The sequence below is a fragment of the Garra rufa genome, chromosome 1 (assembly GCF_049309525.1).
Source record: "Garra rufa chromosome 1, GarRuf1.0, whole genome shotgun sequence".
Lineage (NCBI taxonomy): Eukaryota > Metazoa > Chordata > Actinopteri > Cypriniformes > Cyprinidae > Garra > Garra rufa.
The window spans coordinates 26,866,625-26,886,914 of record NC_133361.1 but is presented as its reverse complement, the minus strand read 5'-3'; the positions used below and the strand labels follow the sequence as shown (position 1 = coordinate 26,886,914).

General features: G+C 39.7%; 1 protein-coding gene across 1 annotated transcript in view; it reads right to left on the bottom strand.

The window, feature by feature from the left end:
* col5a3a (collagen, type V, alpha 3a) overlaps window positions 1–20,290 on the bottom strand; it is a 77,048-nt gene that overhangs the window by 18,078 nt on the left and 38,680 nt on the right. The window contains exons 9-47 of the mRNA XM_073838159.1: window positions 19,536–19,586; window positions 19,074–19,115; window positions 18,870–18,932; window positions 17,924–17,998; window positions 17,556–17,639; window positions 16,232–16,288; window positions 16,030–16,083; window positions 15,888–15,941; window positions 15,609–15,662; window positions 13,562–13,615; window positions 13,346–13,399; window positions 12,932–12,976; window positions 12,231–12,284; window positions 12,061–12,105; window positions 10,074–10,127; window positions 9,935–9,979; window positions 9,492–9,545; window positions 9,128–9,172; window positions 8,612–8,665; window positions 8,004–8,048; window positions 7,719–7,772; window positions 6,473–6,580; window positions 6,326–6,379; window positions 5,988–6,041; window positions 5,860–5,904; window positions 5,646–5,699; window positions 5,374–5,418; window positions 5,194–5,247; window positions 5,062–5,115; window positions 4,516–4,569; window positions 4,274–4,381; window positions 3,964–4,053; window positions 3,740–3,793; window positions 3,544–3,651; window positions 3,335–3,442; window positions 3,190–3,243; window positions 3,045–3,098; window positions 2,843–2,950; window positions 2,449–2,502 (exon numbers count right to left, since the gene is read on the bottom strand). Of these exons, the coding sequence (XP_073694260.1) occupies window positions 2,449–2,502; window positions 2,843–2,950; window positions 3,045–3,098; window positions 3,190–3,243; window positions 3,335–3,442; window positions 3,544–3,651; window positions 3,740–3,793; window positions 3,964–4,053; window positions 4,274–4,381; window positions 4,516–4,569; window positions 5,062–5,115; window positions 5,194–5,247; window positions 5,374–5,418; window positions 5,646–5,699; window positions 5,860–5,904; window positions 5,988–6,041; window positions 6,326–6,379; window positions 6,473–6,580; window positions 7,719–7,772; window positions 8,004–8,048; window positions 8,612–8,665; window positions 9,128–9,172; window positions 9,492–9,545; window positions 9,935–9,979; window positions 10,074–10,127; window positions 12,061–12,105; window positions 12,231–12,284; window positions 12,932–12,976; window positions 13,346–13,399; window positions 13,562–13,615; window positions 15,609–15,662; window positions 15,888–15,941; window positions 16,030–16,083; window positions 16,232–16,288; window positions 17,556–17,639; window positions 17,924–17,998; window positions 18,870–18,932; window positions 19,074–19,115; window positions 19,536–19,586 (2,397 nt within the window). The remainder of the gene's footprint in view (window positions 1–2,448; window positions 2,503–2,842; window positions 2,951–3,044; window positions 3,099–3,189; window positions 3,244–3,334; window positions 3,443–3,543; window positions 3,652–3,739; window positions 3,794–3,963; window positions 4,054–4,273; window positions 4,382–4,515; window positions 4,570–5,061; window positions 5,116–5,193; window positions 5,248–5,373; window positions 5,419–5,645; window positions 5,700–5,859; window positions 5,905–5,987; window positions 6,042–6,325; window positions 6,380–6,472; window positions 6,581–7,718; window positions 7,773–8,003; window positions 8,049–8,611; window positions 8,666–9,127; window positions 9,173–9,491; window positions 9,546–9,934; window positions 9,980–10,073; window positions 10,128–12,060; window positions 12,106–12,230; window positions 12,285–12,931; window positions 12,977–13,345; window positions 13,400–13,561; window positions 13,616–15,608; window positions 15,663–15,887; window positions 15,942–16,029; window positions 16,084–16,231; window positions 16,289–17,555; window positions 17,640–17,923; window positions 17,999–18,869; window positions 18,933–19,073; window positions 19,116–19,535; window positions 19,587–20,290) is intronic.

The following is a 20,290-nucleotide window of genomic DNA, read 5'->3' as shown; positions in this document are numbered from 1 at the left end:
CCACTTCAGAACCAGCCTCACTCTCTCTCTTCTGTCACTCTCGGCTCACACGGGCCTGACACTTATACACTTACACACATGAATGATGCCCCAGTCTCACACGGCTTCTCTCACGGTTTCCTCATCTTTCACTGTATTATAGTTCTCTGCTGACTCTCATCCTACATACACACAGTCCTGTTAAGAGAAATGCTGTGCAGGTTTGGAACGTTGGACTGAATTAATATATAACCCTGGACCACAGGACCAGTCTTAAATAGCACGTGTATATTTGTAGCAATAGCCAAAAATATGTTGTATGGATCAAAATTATCTATTTTTCTGTTATGCCAAAATCATTAGGATATTAAGTAAAGATCATGTTCCATGAAGATATTTTGTAAATTTCTTACGCGGCCCGGTGAAACATACCATAGCATTTGCAAAACCGCATTTTTTCATCTAAAAAATATATCTAAATTATGACCTGTGCTCACGATGTCAAATGCAGAAACGTTAATCCATGCGTTCATGACCTCAAGGATAGATTATTGAAATGCTTTATTGGGTGGTTGTTCTGCACACTTAATAAACAAACTCCAGCTGGTCCAAAATGCAGCAGCTAGAGTTCTTACTAGAACCAGAAAGTATGACCATATTAGCCCGGTTCTGTCAACACTGCACTGGCTCCCTAATAAACATCGTATAGATTTTAAAATCTTGCTAATTACTTATAAAGCCCTGAATGGTTTAGCTCCTCAGTACTTGAGCGAGCTCTTATCATATTATAGTCCCTCACGTCGGCTGCGTTCTCAAAATTCCAGCAATTTGATAGTACCTAGAATATCAAAATCAACTGCTTTTGTTTCTTATTCCCAGGTCACCATAACCACCAGATCCAGTCCATATCCAGATCAGATGATCACTGCAGGCCCCTGGATCCAGTCCAAACCAAGAGCAGATGGTGGATCAACACCTACAGCCGAATGTCAGCGGATACCGTGTCAACTAGATGAGCCCCAGAGACAGATCATCAAGAAAGAACTCCTACCCTAAACGGCCACTGGCCATGGGAACCAGATTAGTCCTCCCCAATTTGACTTTGTTGCAATATGGAACTCTTGCATTATTATTGACATTTTACTTTATTATTTTAATACTTTAAGGTTGCTTTGACACAACTTGTATTGTAAAAAGCGCTGTATAAATAATCTTGACTTGACTTGACTTGACCGTAAATAAAAAAATTAAAAAAAATCAGTTTTAGTAATATGCATTGCTAAGAACTTCATTTGGACAACTTTAAAGGTGATTTTCTCAATATTTAGATTTTTTTTTCACTCTCAGATTCCAGATTTTCAAATAGTTGTATCTCGGCCAAATATTGTCCTATCCTAACAAACCATACAACAACGGAAAGTTGTGGTGCTGGGTCACACATGATACTGATATCATATACTTTAAGGCATTTAAGCACAAATGAAAAAAGACATTACCTTTCTAAAAAGCATTTTTGGCAAATACAGGTAATTTGCCATAGAAATATGATGTTTTTTAAACATGTATTACTGTTATAGCAGCAGCTGTGGTCTGATCTCCCTAAAACTTTGCACGCTTGTTTAGAATAACCTGTCGCATGTGCTCACCAGGTTTCGGGAAGTTTTGAGTTTTCTTTTAGGTTTTATAGGGAACCCCGTTATTTCAACTTTTTTTTTTTTTTTTGATAAATATTGACATGGAGAGTCCAGAGAATTGTACTGTGTTTTTTCCAGATTGAGTGTAAAACCTCATTTGCAAAAGTAGTTTTTTCACATATTCTCAAGCATTTAACTGTTTGATTGACAGCAGTAGTTCTAGAGGCAAAGTTGTTTGGAACAAGGAGGTCTATTGACCTCCATTAACCTTGTCTAATAGGTGCTCAAAGTTTGTGTGTTTTTTGAGATACACAAATGTTGTCCTTATAGACGCAAGTGGCCAAGCTCTGTGATTTCATGTGGCCTCAGATTCAACTCTAACATACACGTTGTGAGTTTGGCAAAGATAATCTCATTCTGTTCAATATTGAAAGTTCAATTTTTTTTTAATTATTGATATTCACTCTTCAGAGAATCTTCCTGCACTGGTTTGCTTACGATTGGGCAAAAACCTAGGACTAGTTATCATTTTTTTTAAAAAGCAAAATACCCCAAAATTTAGCCAGGTTAACAGACAAAGGCATGTGTTTTGTCTCTACAACTTAAGGTTTGGTCAGCCCAATCAGTTTTACGTGGGATTGCTGATCCTGGGCCACTCTATTACAATAGGGTTTCAGCACTACACACTTGAACCCCAAAAAAATCCAACTCAAGAACTAAAAGACAATTTTTAATTCTGAATTTTCCCAAACTTGCTGCATGCAGTGTGTGGCATTTAGGGGTATTACAGAGGCTAAAGTATTCATATGAAGAGTTTATGATATGCACATCTTACCAGAGCTCCAACATTGCCACTCTCTCCCTTCTCCCCAGGGGGTCCTGGCATTCCCTAAATAAACACATTTAAATTTAGTGTCATACAGTTTCAGAATTAAGGTGGATTAACCCCCTCAATGAACTGTGAAAACTATGTCCCATCTGGATGAAGATGAACTAAGATTTTGCAAACAGTGTATTCATGCATGCAGTCAATAGATAAGGACATCTGGAACTAACAGAATGCTCAATATGTAACAACTCAGGGATGCGGTTTTAAAATGGCAGTCTATTTGCAAAAGTGTCCAGAAAAACCTTCTGTTGTTGTTTTTTTTAATAGTCCCAACTTCATTTAATCAGATTTGTTTGGATAGATGATCTGAAAAGTCATTTGTATGTGCCATATGCTGTACCTGCAACCCTGGTGGTCCAGTTGCCCCTTTAAACCCACGATGACCTTCGTCTCCTTTAGGGCCGTACATTCCTTGCTGTCCCCGGGGCCCTGCCTCTCCATCCAGACCCTGAAAGAGACATCAGCGCTGTACTGTGAACACACACAGAATGCCAAGCATCATCACCCTCACTTTGGGTCACGCACACCACACTCATACATACCGGTGATCCTGGCTGTCCAGGAGGTCCTTGGCTCCCAGGCGGCCCTGGGGGACCCTGTAAGATAAAATGCAGAGATATGATGTTGCATACCTCTAATGAAAGTTCATGTAATATTCAGCACTAAAGACAAGATAGAGATACTAACCCCCTCTCCCTTGTCACCTTTGCTGCCTTTCTGCCCTGGTCCTCCTGTCTCCCCCTTAAAAAACATACAGTACTCATGCCAATAAATAACAACCAGCATTAGCAACAAGCATGTGCAACTGCTGAAAAAGAACTCAAAGCTGTACCTTATCGCCGTCCTCTCCAGGTGGACCAGGTGACCCTGCAGAACCAGGTAATCCCACAGGCCCTTGTTCTCCATCTCGCCCAGCAGGACCAATTGAACCTTTCTCACCCTGAAGAGGAAAAGAGGTAATTGGTAATTACTCTTGAAGCTATTCTAGCACAATAGTAAATCTTCTCATTTCACAGAGTAAAATATCCTGTCGACACTCACCGGCTCGCCCTTCTCTCCCATTGGCCCAGGGGGGCCGACACCTCCCGTACGACCAGGCTGACCAATGGCACCTGCAGGTCCAGCAGGTCCTCTTTCTCCTGTGGCACCCTGTACAGACAAAGGAATGCAATGTTTTAGTTAGGTGAAGTATATTGAGGACAACACAAAGGTGTAGGACAATGGAAAATTCACTTACAGTTGGTCCTGCAACACCAGGGGGGCCCTCCCCACCCTTCAAACCAGCAGTACCCTAATAAAACGCAAATGTAGACAGTAGAGATGAGATATATGCCATCGCCATCTGCCTATTTGTAAAAAGCCTGCTTCCAAATTGGAACAGTTGTCGCTTATGTAAAGGCAGCAGCCATCACAGTGGGGATTATAAGAAGATATTCTCTCAGATGTGCTGAGGTACGTTACCAGAGTGCCAGGTAAGCCTCTTTCTCCTCTGAACCCACGACGCCCAGCAGGACCACTCTTCCCAGGCAGCCCTGCAGGGCCTGGATCTCCCTGGAGACCAGAGAACACAGAAAGATGGATCTCTATTTCCACAACTCTCTCACTCATTAGGAGTCATCCATCACTCTTTATAGGCACTGAGCCATGCTGGAGCTTTATTCATATTGAATGAGCAGAAACATATGGAGTGTAATGAACAATGTAACTTGTAACTAGATGAATGTGTTTGGTGTGTTATGTGACGGTGATGATTTCAATTCTGATATCTAACCTTGGCTCCCTCTTTGCCTGTGACTCCTGGCAGACCTTGCTCTCCAGGGGGTCCTGGGGCACCAGGGTGTCCCCTGTCACCAGTGGGGCCAGTCTCACCAGTTTTTCCCTGGAATATAAGACAAGTGAGACAGCTTTATTAGATCAGATCAAACATTCATAAATGTTGCATAGCTTATGAAACTAAACGAAGACCATGAAGCGGGAAGACATTGTTCATCCAAGTCTGTGTGATTGACTTACCTGTGGGCCAACCACTCCAGCAGGCCCGGGGGGGCCAGTCTTTCCTTGAAATCCCTGTATAAAAAAACTTGAATGTAAAAATGTTTTTTCCCACTGATTATAAAACAACTAATTACTCTTCAGTGTATCTAGTTATGGAAATTATTTTTAAGCCTACGATCATATTTAGGCACCACACAACCCATGCAATTGCGGAGGCCCCCACGGAACACAAATTATACCTAGGGAAAGCAATTTCTACCGAAGGGGGCTCGTCCGGGACAACTTACTGAGGGCCCCCAAAACTTTACACATGCCTCTGTCCCAAATGCTGTTCTGAGCCAACACGTTAGCGATGTGTTGATAAAAAGCACTTGTAAGTAATTAAATGACAAGTGGGACACACAGTGGTCTCACGGTCTTTGCTTATTTGTCATTTAAGGATTCAGAAGGGTGCTCACAAGTCACATCAAACGTGTCACAAATCCACATCAATCAGGCCTTTTGGGACATGACCGTGGCTACCTTTCTCTGAAATGATTCTTTTTAAAATATGAACCGACTTACTGGCTCTCCCCGTTGGCCGGGGTGACCTGGCAACCCATCCTTTCCTGGAGGGCCCTGAAAAGAAAGGATGAAAAAAGTTAGAGATATCCTTTCATTCTCTCAAAGAGGTTTCTTTCTTTACTGGTCACTTACGTTTGGTCCCCTTGGCCCGGCCTCTCCATCGCGTCCTTGTGGACCTTGAGGGCCCTGAAGCAGAGCGGAAGAAACACTGTTATTCATTTATCTCCGGCAATGAAAAGAAATGTGAAATCTCACATTAGTCTGGTAGATTGACCGTGTAATATGAGGAGAATTGTAATAGATAACACATACTCTCTCTCCTACGGCACCTTGTGTGCCATCATGTCCAGCAGAGCCCTGAGCATAAGACAAGGAAAGGGACATCACATGAATTTCAACACATACAGTACAACCTATTGAGGGGATACTTAACCCAAAAATGTCAATTCTGTCATTAATTACTTACCCTCATTTCAAAGGTCTAATGAGTTTGGAACAACATGAAGGTGAGTAATTAATGATAGAATTTTAATTTTTGGGTGAACTATTTTTTCAAAAGGGACTCTGTATAAGGATGGATTTACCTTGGCTCCAGGCTTTCCTGTTGGTCCTCTTGCTCCTCTTCCCCCACGTGAACCCTACAAACAACAGCAAGCAAACATATATAAGCTTATCAAGAATGCATGATTAAAACAATTGTTCAATCAATTATTATTGACTGTTCCCCTAATAATCTCTATATATGTTTGTAGTAAAACAACTGAGGTTTTACTTTTAATTAGCATGCTTAAGACTTACATTTGGACCTCTTTCACCATCGGGACCAGACTGTCCAGCAGAACCCTATAAAGAAAGCATATAAAAATGAGCACACACACACAATAATGAAGTCCCTCGGACAATGTACCATGGCCCCGGTCTCTTACCCTCTTTCCTTTCTCTCCTTCCACCCCAGCTGTTCCAGGAAAGCCCACTGATCCCTGTGGACCAACGTGAGGGTTAATCAATTACCACATTCCATTCATTAATCAACCTCTACATTTAATTAACCACAAATTAACCTCTGAAGTCCCATTACCATAAATAAGCCAAATAATAATTGTAGTTTCAGATAAGCTATTAATAAAACAGCCTCTAAATGGCCATTAATCATCCTCAGTATAAATGTAATATTGAAATATTAATATACCATGACAGACCTGCGGCTTTCAGATTTCGGTAAGAAAAAAATCAGGTTATTGTTATTTCAATCATAATGCTGTACCTTAGAGCCTTGCCTGCCGGGATATCCAGGCAATCCTGGAACACCAAGTTTGCCCTACAAATGGAATGAGAAGTCAGGAAAATGAAGGCAAACAAAAATAATTGGAAAGTAAGCCCATTAGACTTTTGGTATAGAAGCAGCAATTACCTTTTCTCCAGCAATGCCCGCAGGTCCAGCCTCTCCCAGGGGTCCTGACTGACCCTTCGGCCCCTCTGGTCCATCTTCACCACGGTTTCCAGGAGCCCCATTATCACCCTGAGCATGCACACACAAAAGTTACGATTAAATCTACAATATATGCCATCTATAAACAGAGATGGGTAGATTACTTACAAATTGTAATCCGTTACTGATTACAAATTACATGACAAAAATGTTAGTTAGTAACATAATCCATTACATTACACATTTTAGGTAATATAATCAGACTACTTTTAGATTACTTTTGACCTAACTAGTTTATCCCATTTATATAAATAGGATAATTGTGTACCATATTGACATATTGAATGTATTGAAAATATATTACATTTGTTGTTATTAACAACATGTTAATAAGTGCATTAAACTTTATATGTGACCCTGGACCACAAAACCAGTCATAAGGGTAATTTTTTTGAAAGTGAGATCATCTGAAAGCTGAATAAATAAGTTTCAATTGATTTATGGTTTGTTAGGACAGGCCATTATTTGTAGATACAACTATTTGATAATCTGGAATCTGAGGGTGCAAAAAAATCTAAATACTGAGAAAATCGAAAAAGTTTTGATATAGGTATGGTAGGAAATTTACAAAATATCTTTATGGAAAATGATCTTTACTTAAACTTTTTGGCATAAAAGAAAAATCGATAATTTCGACCCATACAATGTATTTTTGGCTATTGCTACAAATATACGCATGCTACTTAAGACATGTTTTGTGGTCAAGTCCAGGGTCACATATTACGTCAAGGTTTCCCAAACTAGTGTTTCTGAAGAAAATGCAGGGGGTTTATTAGTTTAATGAAAAGCTAATAATTAATTAAATAATAAAGAAGTGTTCAATTAAATATGCAATATTACTTTTTTTCTGTATTTTTGATCAAATAAATTGTAGCCTTGATGAGCATAAGAGACATCTTTAAAAAACATTACAAGTCTTACCGATCCCCAACTTTTGAGCAGTAGTGTACATTCTTACATTTTCTCAAGAAATTGAGTGGTTATCACCATTTTTTTGTATGTTTTGTGGCAAAATTCCTCAGCAAGCTGCACGATATGAAGTGTAATTTGTGTCAATAGAACAAACGGTGTGGGACCACTCAAACATCGTTGTTTAATACTTAAGGCATTGAAAAATAATGATGTTTGTTTTCACAAGCACACTATTCGGCTGAATGGAAAGACTCACTCTGTCTCCTTTGATGCCCATGTCACCCTTGGCCCCTGGGAAACCATCTTCACCCTGACACAGACAAAAAGAATTCAATTAGCCAGAAATACCTTGAAATTCCTCCACACAGATGTGCAGCATGAAAACACAGACACACACAAGAAACAGCGGAGAAAATCATACATCATGCGATGCCACTATCAGTAAAGCACTGTGCTTTATCACTCCACTGATAACTGAATGTGTCTTCTCTTCCCTTGGCTTTGTTATGAGGAAACAAGTAGATTATGTTTTTTCACTTACCTTCTCTCCCTTGCTACCCTTGAGTCCCCTCACCCCATCTGCGCCCTGTTAGAAAAGAACAAAATGTATCATTGTGTGCCGCAGGGATCTCTGCACATCTCCAAAATGCAGGTAGAGAACGTTCACCTGAAAGGCAGAATCTCAGATAGACTCTTGACATGAATACCAGCACTAGCTGTTTAAAGTAATAAAAGTCAGGGCGTGCAAAATGCTCGGAGGTAAGACATACAGCAACAAACAAAAACACCATTGTGACAGAATATAGACACAGACGATAATAATCTGGATGACACCTTCAGAGCAGATTTATGTGCTAGCAGGAGAAATCCATTTTTTATTCCTTGACCACATGCTGAAGGCATCACACACTTCCACACAAACAAGCCCAGACAGGTTTCGTTTTCCTCCTTGTTGCGTTTTCGACTGTCCATCACGAGTGCTGCGCACTGTCAAGGATTTTCCGGGGAGAATTACACTGGTCTACCTGAGCCAGTTGTCTGCCATTCACCCACAGTCAGACTGTCAATCAAAAGTCTGCCATCCCAGACCGAATGTCTTTGAGTGCCTTTGGTGCAAACCGCACAAGCTGCGATCTCAAAACTGCTCACCTTGACTCCGCGGGGCCCGGGATATCCAACTGGCCCTTGTGCTCCAGATAAACCCTGAATAGAAAAAGAGACAAAGTCTGTTTAGTGTTCAAGCAGTGAAGGGGAAAGCATTGCACTAACAATACCCTGTCATTTATCTACAATTAAACTATGTGTGCCGACGACAATACGTTAGCATGAACGCTTGGCGATGATGACGCAGCTCAAGGGTACATTGGTGAAAACGAAACAATGACCACACAATGGCGATTGCTTGATTCAAGCGTGCAATTACTGTGATAGCGCACGCATAAAAGCACGCCGCTATGCTTTGTGAATGGTGATAATTTAGCAACTGCAGCTGGAGCGAATGTAACAAAAGGCTTCAGACAGAGGGGACCACGAACAGGGCAGTGCTTTTCTGCATGGTGCCGCATTTAGACTCTTGGCTCTCTCTGTTTCCTCTTCAAATTTTCACCGCTTATTCGGGTCAGTGGAGCAGCAATGCGTATGTGTGTGCGTGTGATTGTAACCCACCTGGTGTCCCTTCTCCCCAGGGGGTCCCTCTCTTCCAGGATGACCCTGTGATTTGAACAGGATAACCAGGTGTTAGCATGACAGCAGGCTGATTAGGGGACATCCTGTTTCTGTGAGAGAGCTAATGAGCCAACACAAAAGGCCAGGCCTGGACTAAGGACTCTGCATCATCGCTTTTTCAGCATTCTGTGCATGAAAATTATGCTGTGAAGATTTATTGGGAACGTTTGTGATGGCAGATGAAATTCGCCAGTGCGCATATGTCCTTACGCACCATAGTGTCCCCTGCTGGTTGCTAGAGATACTTCATAAATAAAACAAATTAAAAGTAAGTCCTATGACAGTTTTAGAGAACAGTACTTACCAGAGGACCATCAATCCCAGGTAGGCCCTGCATTCCAGGTTTGCCCTCAGGGCCCTGTTTGAAACACACACACACACACACACACACACACACACACACGCGCGCGCGCACACGCACACACACAAACAAACAAACACACGCTCAATATTGAATCCTCTGATCCAAACCACAAACCAAAACCTTCTTTATACCCAGCATGGCCAGCTTGTTAACTGCAATCAATATCCATAATGTGCTTAGGCACATTTGAGAGGAGATGTGTGTGCGTGTGTGCATCAAGTTTCAATATTGATTATCTGTCTGGCTTCATATGGAAATCTGAATACAAGCACACACACTTAGATGCTCACTCGCCCACACTCAACGCTTCTTTTCAAATGCTCATCTACTAAGAGGTCAAGGGTCAGTGCTTGAAAACCGAAATAAAGATCTGTAGAGTTTACCTTCTCTCCTGGCATGCCTATCGGCCCCTGTGGACCTGGGAAACCCTGAAAAAGAACATAAATTTTGTTTGTTTTATTCTAACAGCGCACATTTGCATTGCTGGAATGGCTTCATTAGGCAGCGTAGATAAATGTATACCTGTGTGCCTGGGTTCCCCTGTTGACCTGGAGGTCCAGGTTCACCAGATGGTCCCTGTAAAATGGTGAAAAAAATCATCAGTTGTGCATGATGATAATCATCATTTTGTAAAGACATTAGTTTTTAGAGTTTTGCTGCCTTTAAGTCCTCCTGGGAAGTTTCTACTTAGTTTGCAAGTCTAATTACGACTAAGTGCAATCGAATTATTTAAAATGGACATGGTGGGCTATTTCGTGTTTATTTGTTGCTCTAGTACCACAAAATCAAGGGCAAAGGATGTGCATTATTGGTGCTTTAACTACATGTTTTAGCTCTCTCCAGCTGTCACTGAGAACGATGAGAAATACAGTTTTGTTGTGCAGGGCTGTCGCCTCATAAACTGGCTAAATGAGTAGTATTTTCTGTCAGGTTTTATAGCCGATTTTAATCAACAGTGCTCAAAGTGCATACAAACTAAAATGTACCGACATTCACAATAAAAATTCAACCCGCAGTTTGTAAAAACAACAAATAATATGTTGAGTGTTGCACACTGAGAATGGGAGACTTACCCATATGGGTAATGGCCAACATACCCATATACTTTCATTGTAAGTGCATTTCTGTCAACACATTTCTTTTTAAAAACTGTGGAGCGAGTCCAAATTTTCTGTGGTGAGCCACAGATGTTGTCAATAAAGCTTAAGTTGTTTTTAACCCAGGAACACTTCTTTAATTATAACTAATATCAGTTAGCTTCTCTTGTGATTCTTTAATTGACACGCCCCCAACTCTGAAAATTGGGGCTCAAAGAAAACTAGTAATTAAACCATTGTGGTGTCATTCATTTGCAATCATCTTGTAAACACTATCAATCCAATATGACTTAACGGCAGCATATGTCAGTTGAAAAGATGCAGGCTTGAGGTAACTTTGCTCTACAGTTCTCAAGAGATTTGTTACCCTGTCTAGTGCAACAGACCCTCTACGGGTTATTTCTCAGTGGTTATATGTGACATGTTGGTTCGACTAAACCTCCCCCTGGAATTGATTTGTCTGCAGACATTGTCTAATACAGTGGTTCTTACTATTTTTTTTTTCATGAGAGCCACACTTGTAGGACAAAGTCAATAGGAGAGCCACTTTTACTGCAAAGTATCAAAACTTACATCCATTCACAAATAGCATGTCTGCTTCTCAATCTGTCATCCTTGAACATACAATATGCAATGCAATACAAAGGGGGTTACTTTAGTTCTTTTTAAAAGTTATTTATTTAAAGTTATTTGCTTCTACATTACTCTATCATATATCTAACCATCCAATAGCATATTCAGCGTTAAGAGCTGGAAAGATTGACAGAACAACTCTGCAGTTAGTCTATGTCATGGACGTAAGGGCAGAGCTAGTTTAAATATGCTTCTAGTCTATATTTCCATTTTGTAATTACACTGTTTTGGGTAGTTTTTAAATATAAATTATTTGTAATTGAACAGACACTGACTGTTCATGTATTTATGTCCTCATTTAGCGAGACAACAGACGCTAAAAACTCTGCAAACTTCATGCGCACTTCAGCATGTGTTTAGTAAACGAAACTTTGCGTCTGTGCCATTCATTTATAATGACACATGCAGGATTCATATTTGAATGGTCCATATCATGATTTGATTTAAGTGTAATGACTTGATTTATTCATCCAAACTTTGACAAATTCCTTGACATTCCACATTATACAGTAAAATCTGTTTTTATGACTTGATTCAAATCATAAAGCCCTAATTATTATGGGTTCAATTGTCTTTTGTCATCCGGTGTAGATATGGTGTGAGTTTTTTAATGGGTTATTTTATAGCCCTCCTTGTTTTTAATGTTTTAATGAAATCTCTGTATTGATCATATCATTGTGTTATTTACTGTCATGCGAGCCACAAATTAAAGCTTGGTGAGCCGCACAATGAGTAACACTGGTCTAATACATTCATGGAAAACTTCATAGTAGACCCACCATGTTGCCCTTTGGCCCTTGAACACCATCGACGCCTTGAATTCCCTAAAAGCAAAACACAAGATTTAGTTTCACAAAACTGCAGCAGTTGAACATCTTAAGCACCTCTATTCATGCCATGCACGAAAACTAGCTATTATGTAAATATGATGGATGAGCATTTGTCTTACCTGCTGCCCAGGTGGACCAGGTGGCCCTCTTGGCCCCACAAGTCCTCTTAGCCCCTGTAAAGAAAAACATTCAGAAACTCATCAAAAACTCCCATTAACTTTATGAAGGTCAAGTGTGTTAATGATCGAACAGTATATCATAGTTAGCATATGCACAAGGGTGTTTATGCACATCTGTGCTGATGTGTATATGAACGTGTGTACACCTCATCTTTCCTCTAGTGTGTGTGTGTGTGTGTGTGTGTGTGTGTGTGTGTTGCTGGCGTGTGTGTTTTGTTTTTGTCAGTCTTGGTCTTTGTACACCGGCCAAGCCACCTGTTCCAGAGCCACATCTGTGATCTCCAGGGAGGTGATTGATATGGAAATATAATCATGCAGGCCAGGATTTCATCTCTTCCCTTCACCAATCTCCCAGCCCATCTATCTCCATCCCCGCATTTATCTCCACAGAATCTCCCTCTCTCGGCAGGCACCGCGCTGTAATGGTGCTCAAGTCCCTTACTACTCTGGGTGATCCATTTAAACAGCCGGAGCCCCAATGGATCACAGCTCACCTGCCGAGACTTAAATGGCGCTTGAGCCACTGTTAATCAGCCTGTGCCAAGCAGGAACACGGGGCTGCCCATGGGATGTCAGAAACGTGTGTGTTTATGCACCCATGTGCATGTGTATCTGTCTGTGGGTTGGGTCGTGTCACTTACAGGTTCTCCCGGTTGCCCTCTTGGTCCAACAGGTCCATCTGAACCCTGTAATTGTAATGTCAATCAACAATTCAGACAAGTTTGCCAACATCTTCAATGTGGTAGAAAAAAATAAGCAAGATGCAGACTTTAGTCTTTGAGGAGGGATGTCGGAAGGGTTATGTATGCAAAAATATTCCCATTCTTGAAAGCTGTGATCAATGTGAATCGCTGCTGCATACATTTTTCAACTTTGCATAATGAGAACATCCCACACAGTGCACGGCTTGTCTCTTTCATGCGATTTGTGAGTACACACCTGGGGCAGTGCAGGGGATCTTTAAACGGATTATTAGTAATCTGATAAAAGACTCATTTGGGGGGTTGCACAAAGCTCTGGAAAACAGGATTGAAGGAAAAGCAAATTGGTATTACCTTATGACCGGGCTCTCCGGGTGGACCGTGGGGTCCAGGTTTCCCCCTGTCTCCCTGAGGAATGTTCACATTTGAGATTCGGCACACAATATGAATTCTATATTAGATCTATTAAAAGTGAAGCAGAGCGTTTAGACACAGCTAAGAGCCACTCTTGGCTGAGCAGTAAACAGACTGTGTGATTTGATTAAGCAATTCGGTGTTCTCTATACGCACTCTATGTCCTTTGTTCCCTGGAAGACCAGGTAGTCCATCAAAGCCCCTGTCACCCTGCAAAAAAGACAGAGATCCATGAGCAAGATCGACAAACAGTCTTTTCAAACACACACTCCAGCAGCACACTTCATTAGCTGAACAGAACTTGTGTTCTTTCGCAATGTCATATGTTTTGCTTCGAACACACGAGCGCGTAGACGCGAGCTGTGACTATGGGGCAGAGGTGTGTGTGGCATGTGGCAGGGTTTGACAGGCCGCCTCAGAGGAACCTTCCCATCTGCTGCGATTCTCAGCCCGCATCCGGTGCTGGGACTCAGAGAGCTGCGGGAGCACCTCACACTTCCTCATCAAACACGCTGCTGTTGTGCTAAATAGCTCTGCGTGATTTATTTACTGACGGGTCCTGCAGCTGGACAGGGCTGAATGCTTGCTATTGTCAGCACACACAATAAAACACAGCTCCCAATAGCAAACGGTTTCGTCAATGACCAGAACTATTAGGGTCAAATTAAAGTTTCCGGTGTTCCCGTTTAGCTCTGGCAGCTGAACCTACAATTTGAGCACACAGACACAAGCTAATCACAGACAAAAATTGGAAATTTGTGGTGGTTGCCCATGCAAATCTCGCCAACGTATGGAGAGCTGCAGGAATGAGTCCTAAAAGCCAGAAATTACAATTTTTGCAATTCTGGTTATACTGGCCCAAAATCAGTTGGGTTTTTATGCTCAGTGGTTCACACAAGCTTAAAAGATGTTCATGCACTACAACATAAAATACTTACATAGTAATACCTCTCTCTTGATTTTTAGGCTTTTACTGTAAGTGTTTCAAAAAAATTGCAATTGCTAAAAAGTGACTAAATGAGAGTGCAGAAGTTGTCGAGAACATTAAACATCACACAAAATAGGAAGACTTATCTACTCACCAGTCCATTTTTTTTTTGTTTAGAACTGTGAACTATTCCAACTCAAACTTTCCAACTTGTAGCTTTTAAATAAAGATTTCAAGGATTAGTGTGCTTCCAGAAAAAATGTCCTGATAATTTACTCAAACCCCCATGTCATCCAAGATGTTCATGTCTGTCTTTCTTCAGTCGAAAAGAAATCAAGGTTTTTGAGGAAAACAGTCTTTCTCCATATATTGGACTTCAATGGGTATTAACAGTTGAAAGTCCAAATTGCAGTTTCAATGCAGCTTAACAGGGCTCTACTGAAAAATAAGGGTCTTTTCTAGCGAAAATGTATATATTTTTAACCACAAACCCTTGTCTAGCACAACTTCACGCATTACGTAATCACATTGGAAAGTTCGCGCACGGTTAGTACCTCTTCTGTGTACTCCAGTTCGAAAAGGTATTGTAGGGTGAAAAAACTCCATCAAATTTTTCCTCCAACTTCAAAATCGTCCGGTATCATTGTAACTTTTTTTTTTTAAAGAACTTGACTTTCTTTGCACATTCGCAAAGAAAGGGCTGAGTAAATTATCAGAAATTATTCTGGAAGTGAACTAATCCTTTAAAGAGTTGTGCGAAGCTTAGTGATAGTTCTATATAGTTCAAGTAATTTGACTGTATATTAGTCTTATATAAGTTGTGTTCATATGTGAAGATTACCTCGATGAACATAATGTTTAAGAATCAACTTTTGTTGGTCACAGAGCTTATTTTTTCTTTTTTATAATAATCCAAATTCCAAAGGAAAAATCCAACTTGCTTTCTTTTGAGGAAACCAAAGTGATTCTAACTTTTGATTGGCCAACAAAAATACATCATCCCTGCAGAACTCGTTTTTGGTTGGTTGCTAGGGCATTGCTATGCAGTTGCTAAGGAGTTTCTTGCTTCTTTAGCATTGGTTGTTCAAATCCCTAACCTAAGTATGAGCAATATTAGTAGTGACTGCCTAATTATCATAGGTTAAAGTCAGATGTGTAAACACAGAGAAGAAACTTGAATTGCAGGGAAAGCTGATATAAATGGTGGAATACAGCCACAGCCCTTATTACTGTGCATGGCCTGTCCTAATGGGACTACTGTATATGGTGAATCACCTTTGCTCCTGTCTCTCCAGGAGCCCCTCGACCTCCATCTGCCCCCGATCGGCCCTGCAAGGTGAAACACGGAATACCACTTCGTCATCATATTCTGTGCACCGCCATGCACTGCTTTATGCAATATTCATGAAGCAAAAAACACAGCACATCAATATAGAAACTGTTATCGCCCAATTCATATTCATGATGAGGTTAATTAAATGGATCAGACTTGAACTTTGATCACTCTTCCATTGATTTTTTTTTTTATGCTGTGTGTGAGATGTTCAGTCTTACCCTCTTCCCTGGTTTCCCATTAATACCAGCAGGACCTGGCAACCCACGTGGCCCCTTTAAAGAGAGGAATAAGAAACAGACTAAGGGATGATTTTAAAGCCTACTGAATGTAAAAAGGGTATATAAAAGGAATTGTCCTCACCGCAGGCCCAGGCTCTCCACTGTCCCCTTTTAGTCCACTGGGACCTGGAAGACCCTGGAACAAACATATATTTTCAAAGACACAAAGTATCCACTGAACCCAATAAACCCTAAAAACAATCTGAATTTGAAGTAGATCGTATAGGATGTGCTAAAAAAAAAGTCTACAATAAACTGGAAAAGAAATTACGAAGATTTCTTACCATTGGGCCTGGCCTCCCTGTGAGACCTAATGGACCTGGAGGGCCCTTCAACGATAGCTAGAAGCAAAACAAAAACAAACAGAAAAAGTTTTAAATTTCTTCTCATCCTTATCCTGAATTTGTAACTTTTCCATATTGTCCATAAATCAAACTTGGCTTTCAGCTGAGTATAGATTATAAACACCTACTTATTGGGATAATACTCTGTTACACCATTTAGTATTACACAACATCTAGATTTAAAAGTAAAGCTAGGGTGTTGTAGGTTGTTGTAAAAAAAAAAAAAATAATAATAATAATAATAATAATAATAAATAAAATAAAAGAGTTGGTTTCTTGTGAAGTAATTTCTATAAATAAATCAATCAAGTATTTTAACTTAATGAAGTCAGGTCAGTTCTGTCATATTAAATCAACTGCATTTCAGTTCAAAAGTTTTTGGTCAGTATGTTTTTTGTTGTTTTGTAAAAAAAAATATACTTTTATAGAGCAAACACACACTGATTTATCAAAAGTGATGGTGAAGACACTTAAATTCTTACAAAACAATGTTATTTTCAAGTTTCTATTCATTAAAGGCTGTCATGGTTTAAAAACAGTAAGCAAAATATTTAATGTTTTCAACACTGATAATAAAAAGAAATGTTTCTTGAGCGGCAAATCAGAATGTTAGAATGATTTCTGAAAAAAACTATATGACACTGGAGACTGGAGTAATGCTGAATATTAAAATAATAAATTAAAATATTATTTTACAATGTAAAAATATTTTACAATACTGTAATAATATTCAAAATATGTACTGTTTTACTCTATTTTACTGTATATTTTATTAAATTATTGCAGCCTTGAGAAACCCAGCCAGCTTTTTTGAGAAACCCCAAAAAATAAGTGCAAATTAATTGGATTCTTCCACCTATATAGCAAAATATCACAAATCTGAGATAAGGGTCAATTTTTACAAATCATCTGAAAGCTGAATAAATAAGCATTCCATGATGTATGGCTTGTTAGGATACGACAACATTTGGCCCGAGATCTGAGGATGCAAAAAAATCGAAATATTAAGAAAATCGCCTTTAAAGTTGTCCAAATGAAGTTCTTAGCAATGCATAGTACTAATCAAAAATTAAGTTTGATATATTTATGGTAGGAAATTTACAACATATCTTCATGGAACATGATCTTTACTTAATATCCTAATGATATTTGGCATAAAATAAAAATTGACCATTTTGACTCATACAATGTCTTTTTGGCTATTGCTACAAATATACCTGTGTTACTTAAGACTGACAAAGACAGACTGGTGTGGGTGTCTTACTTTGGTCTGTTGTAAGATGGCTTGAGCCTGCGCCTCTTGAGCAGATACCACAGGTCCCTTCTGAGAGTCTCCTCCATACTGGAACTGAGTGCAAAATAGAGATTACTAACTAAATAAATCATGCACATTAAGTAACTCACTATTAAAGAAATATTTTAACATGCTTAGAACACAAATAAATGGAAATATACTGGATGCCAGTTAGTCTGATTATATCACAGCTCCACCATGTGGCCAAAATATGCTATTGAGGTCCAGGCCTCATGCATTGGGATGTAAAATTTTAATTATTGTCCTCTGGCAAACAACTCCTGCTAATGAGATGCAAGTGGTTTAAATGCGTTACTGAAGAAATGACTTCATCTTACGGGCAACATAAGCAAAGTGCCTGGAGGACCCGGTATCCCATCAGCGCCAGGCAGTCCTGGACGTCCCTCAGGACCCTTGTGGGAGGAGAGACAATTAACTTAATTAATTGATGGAGCATTTCTGTACATGCATGTGTGCACAATTGTGTCAGCAGTACTTACTTGACAAAACAATTGCATGAGTAACAGCGTTTTCTGTTCGCTCTGTTCCCTATCCATTGGCTTGTTTCCTGAACGCAGTCTAACACCTAATGATTTTTTCTTTTTTAACGTGTTGCCTGTATCAAAGCCTACTGTGCTCATTTGCCTGGTGTAAAACATTTAAGAGCTCAGCTAATCAAAGCTGTCAGTCACCAGTCCTCTGCCAACAACACAGAACTTCAACCTTCAAAAGAGAAGATAAAACCTGCGGCTGGAATATTTTTCTTTGCCTTTCAGTCAATGCTATAAGACCTCTAGATATAAAAAGCCAAAAAGAGCGAACGCACTTTCTCAGCCTAGTCTGATGTTTTTACTAAAACTCAACGCTTTTGTGAAGTTGACACCCCAGAGAAGTTGATTCACAACCGGCCAGAGGCGCTAAACTGAGCAGAGACAAAAGAATAATCTATCTTCATCCGTACTGTCAGAGGTAAATGATGAATTCAGACTCTTTACTGCAGTTGGAAGTCTGCAGTCTGTCTTGCCCTGCTAAGGGATCGTGTGTAAAGAGTGAGTCACGCTACAAGAACAGACACACTGTCCAGCGCAAATTAGGTCAGATTATCAGATGAGTCATGGCTCCCTAAAGCCTAAGGTCTCGATAGAGGTTGGTGGTCCCTTTGAGGGACTCTGAGTCATCTGTGAGGTTTGTTCCATCTGCACAAGTCCAATCATCCCCCGGATGTGTCCTGTGTGTCCTAGACTTGAGGTTCATGCTGGGTCAGGTGATTATGAGGACACTCACCACATCACCTGGGTCTCCACTGGGTCCCGGGGGGCCTGTGATGCCAGGAATTCCTGGAAGACCCTGGGGAATAAGCAGACACACAAATTGTTGGATACCACTTCAAGACCATCTGAATTCACTTATTGGATGTCATTTTTTCCCTTTTTTTTCAAATTATTCTCAAAAACTGTTTTATTAAATCTTAATAGTATTATTACTTACTTCTGGTCCTGGTGGGCCTGGAGGTCCTTGAAAATATGTGCCCTAGTTAGTGTATACACAAGGAGATTAGAATTAGATTGCATTAGCCAACATAAATCAGTTTGTGTACAGTACGTGTGTGTGTGTATGTACGTGTGGTCTGGTATTCATCACGTTGTGGGGACCAAATGTCCCCATAAGGATAGGAATACCAGTAGATTTTGACCTTGTGGGGACATTTCTCAGGTCCCCATGAGGAAACAGGCTTATAAATCATGCACAATGAGTTTTTTTGAGGAAGTAAAAGTTTGCACAATCTCCTGTGAGGGCTAGGTTTAGGTGTAGGGTAGGGTTAGGGCGATAGAAAATACGGTTTGTACAGTATAAAAACCATTACGCCTATGGAATGTCCCCATAAAACATGTAAACCAGTGTGTGTGTGTGTGTGTGTGTGTGTGTGTAACTTCACACTCCAGTACTCACTGGTTCAACAACAGCTGGCTCTCCCTTCTGTCCTTTCTCAAATTGCCTGCCCTGAAAGAGAAAGAACAGGTGAAAGATGGGATTTTGGTCACAACTGGTTGAGATAGGAGTTGTACAATAACTTTCAAAGTAGTAATCTCATGAGTACTGATATCAATTTTCATACTATGCAAAAACAAATTTGCTAATGAAACATAAACATTTATTTAGAAAGTGAAATAATTAAATAAATGAATGAACTAACTAATAGAAAGTGGACATTTATTTAAAAGGTTAAATATTTGTGCTGTCAAATGATTAATCGCGAATAATCAGATCCAAAATAAACATTTTTGTTTACTTAATATATCTGTGTGTAATTATTATGTACATATAATAGAAGAATTGATGTTTATATATGAAATATATTTATATATAATATTATTATATGAATAAAAATATATACATGTAAATATTTTCAAAATATATACTGCATGTATGTACTAATAAATATACACATTACACACACATACATTATGTAAACAAAAACTTATTTTGGATGTGATTAATCATGATTAATTGCGATTAATTTTGATTAATCATTTGACAGCACAATTAAATATCAATAAAAAAATTCTTAACATGAATTAAATTAAAACAAGCTTTGATTATGCCACACTCGACCACTTCCGCTCTTTCCAGTCATGCGTATATGGTGTAAAGCAGATCTGTTTTATCATACTAGATACATTTGAGTGTGTTGAAAGTTGTATTAA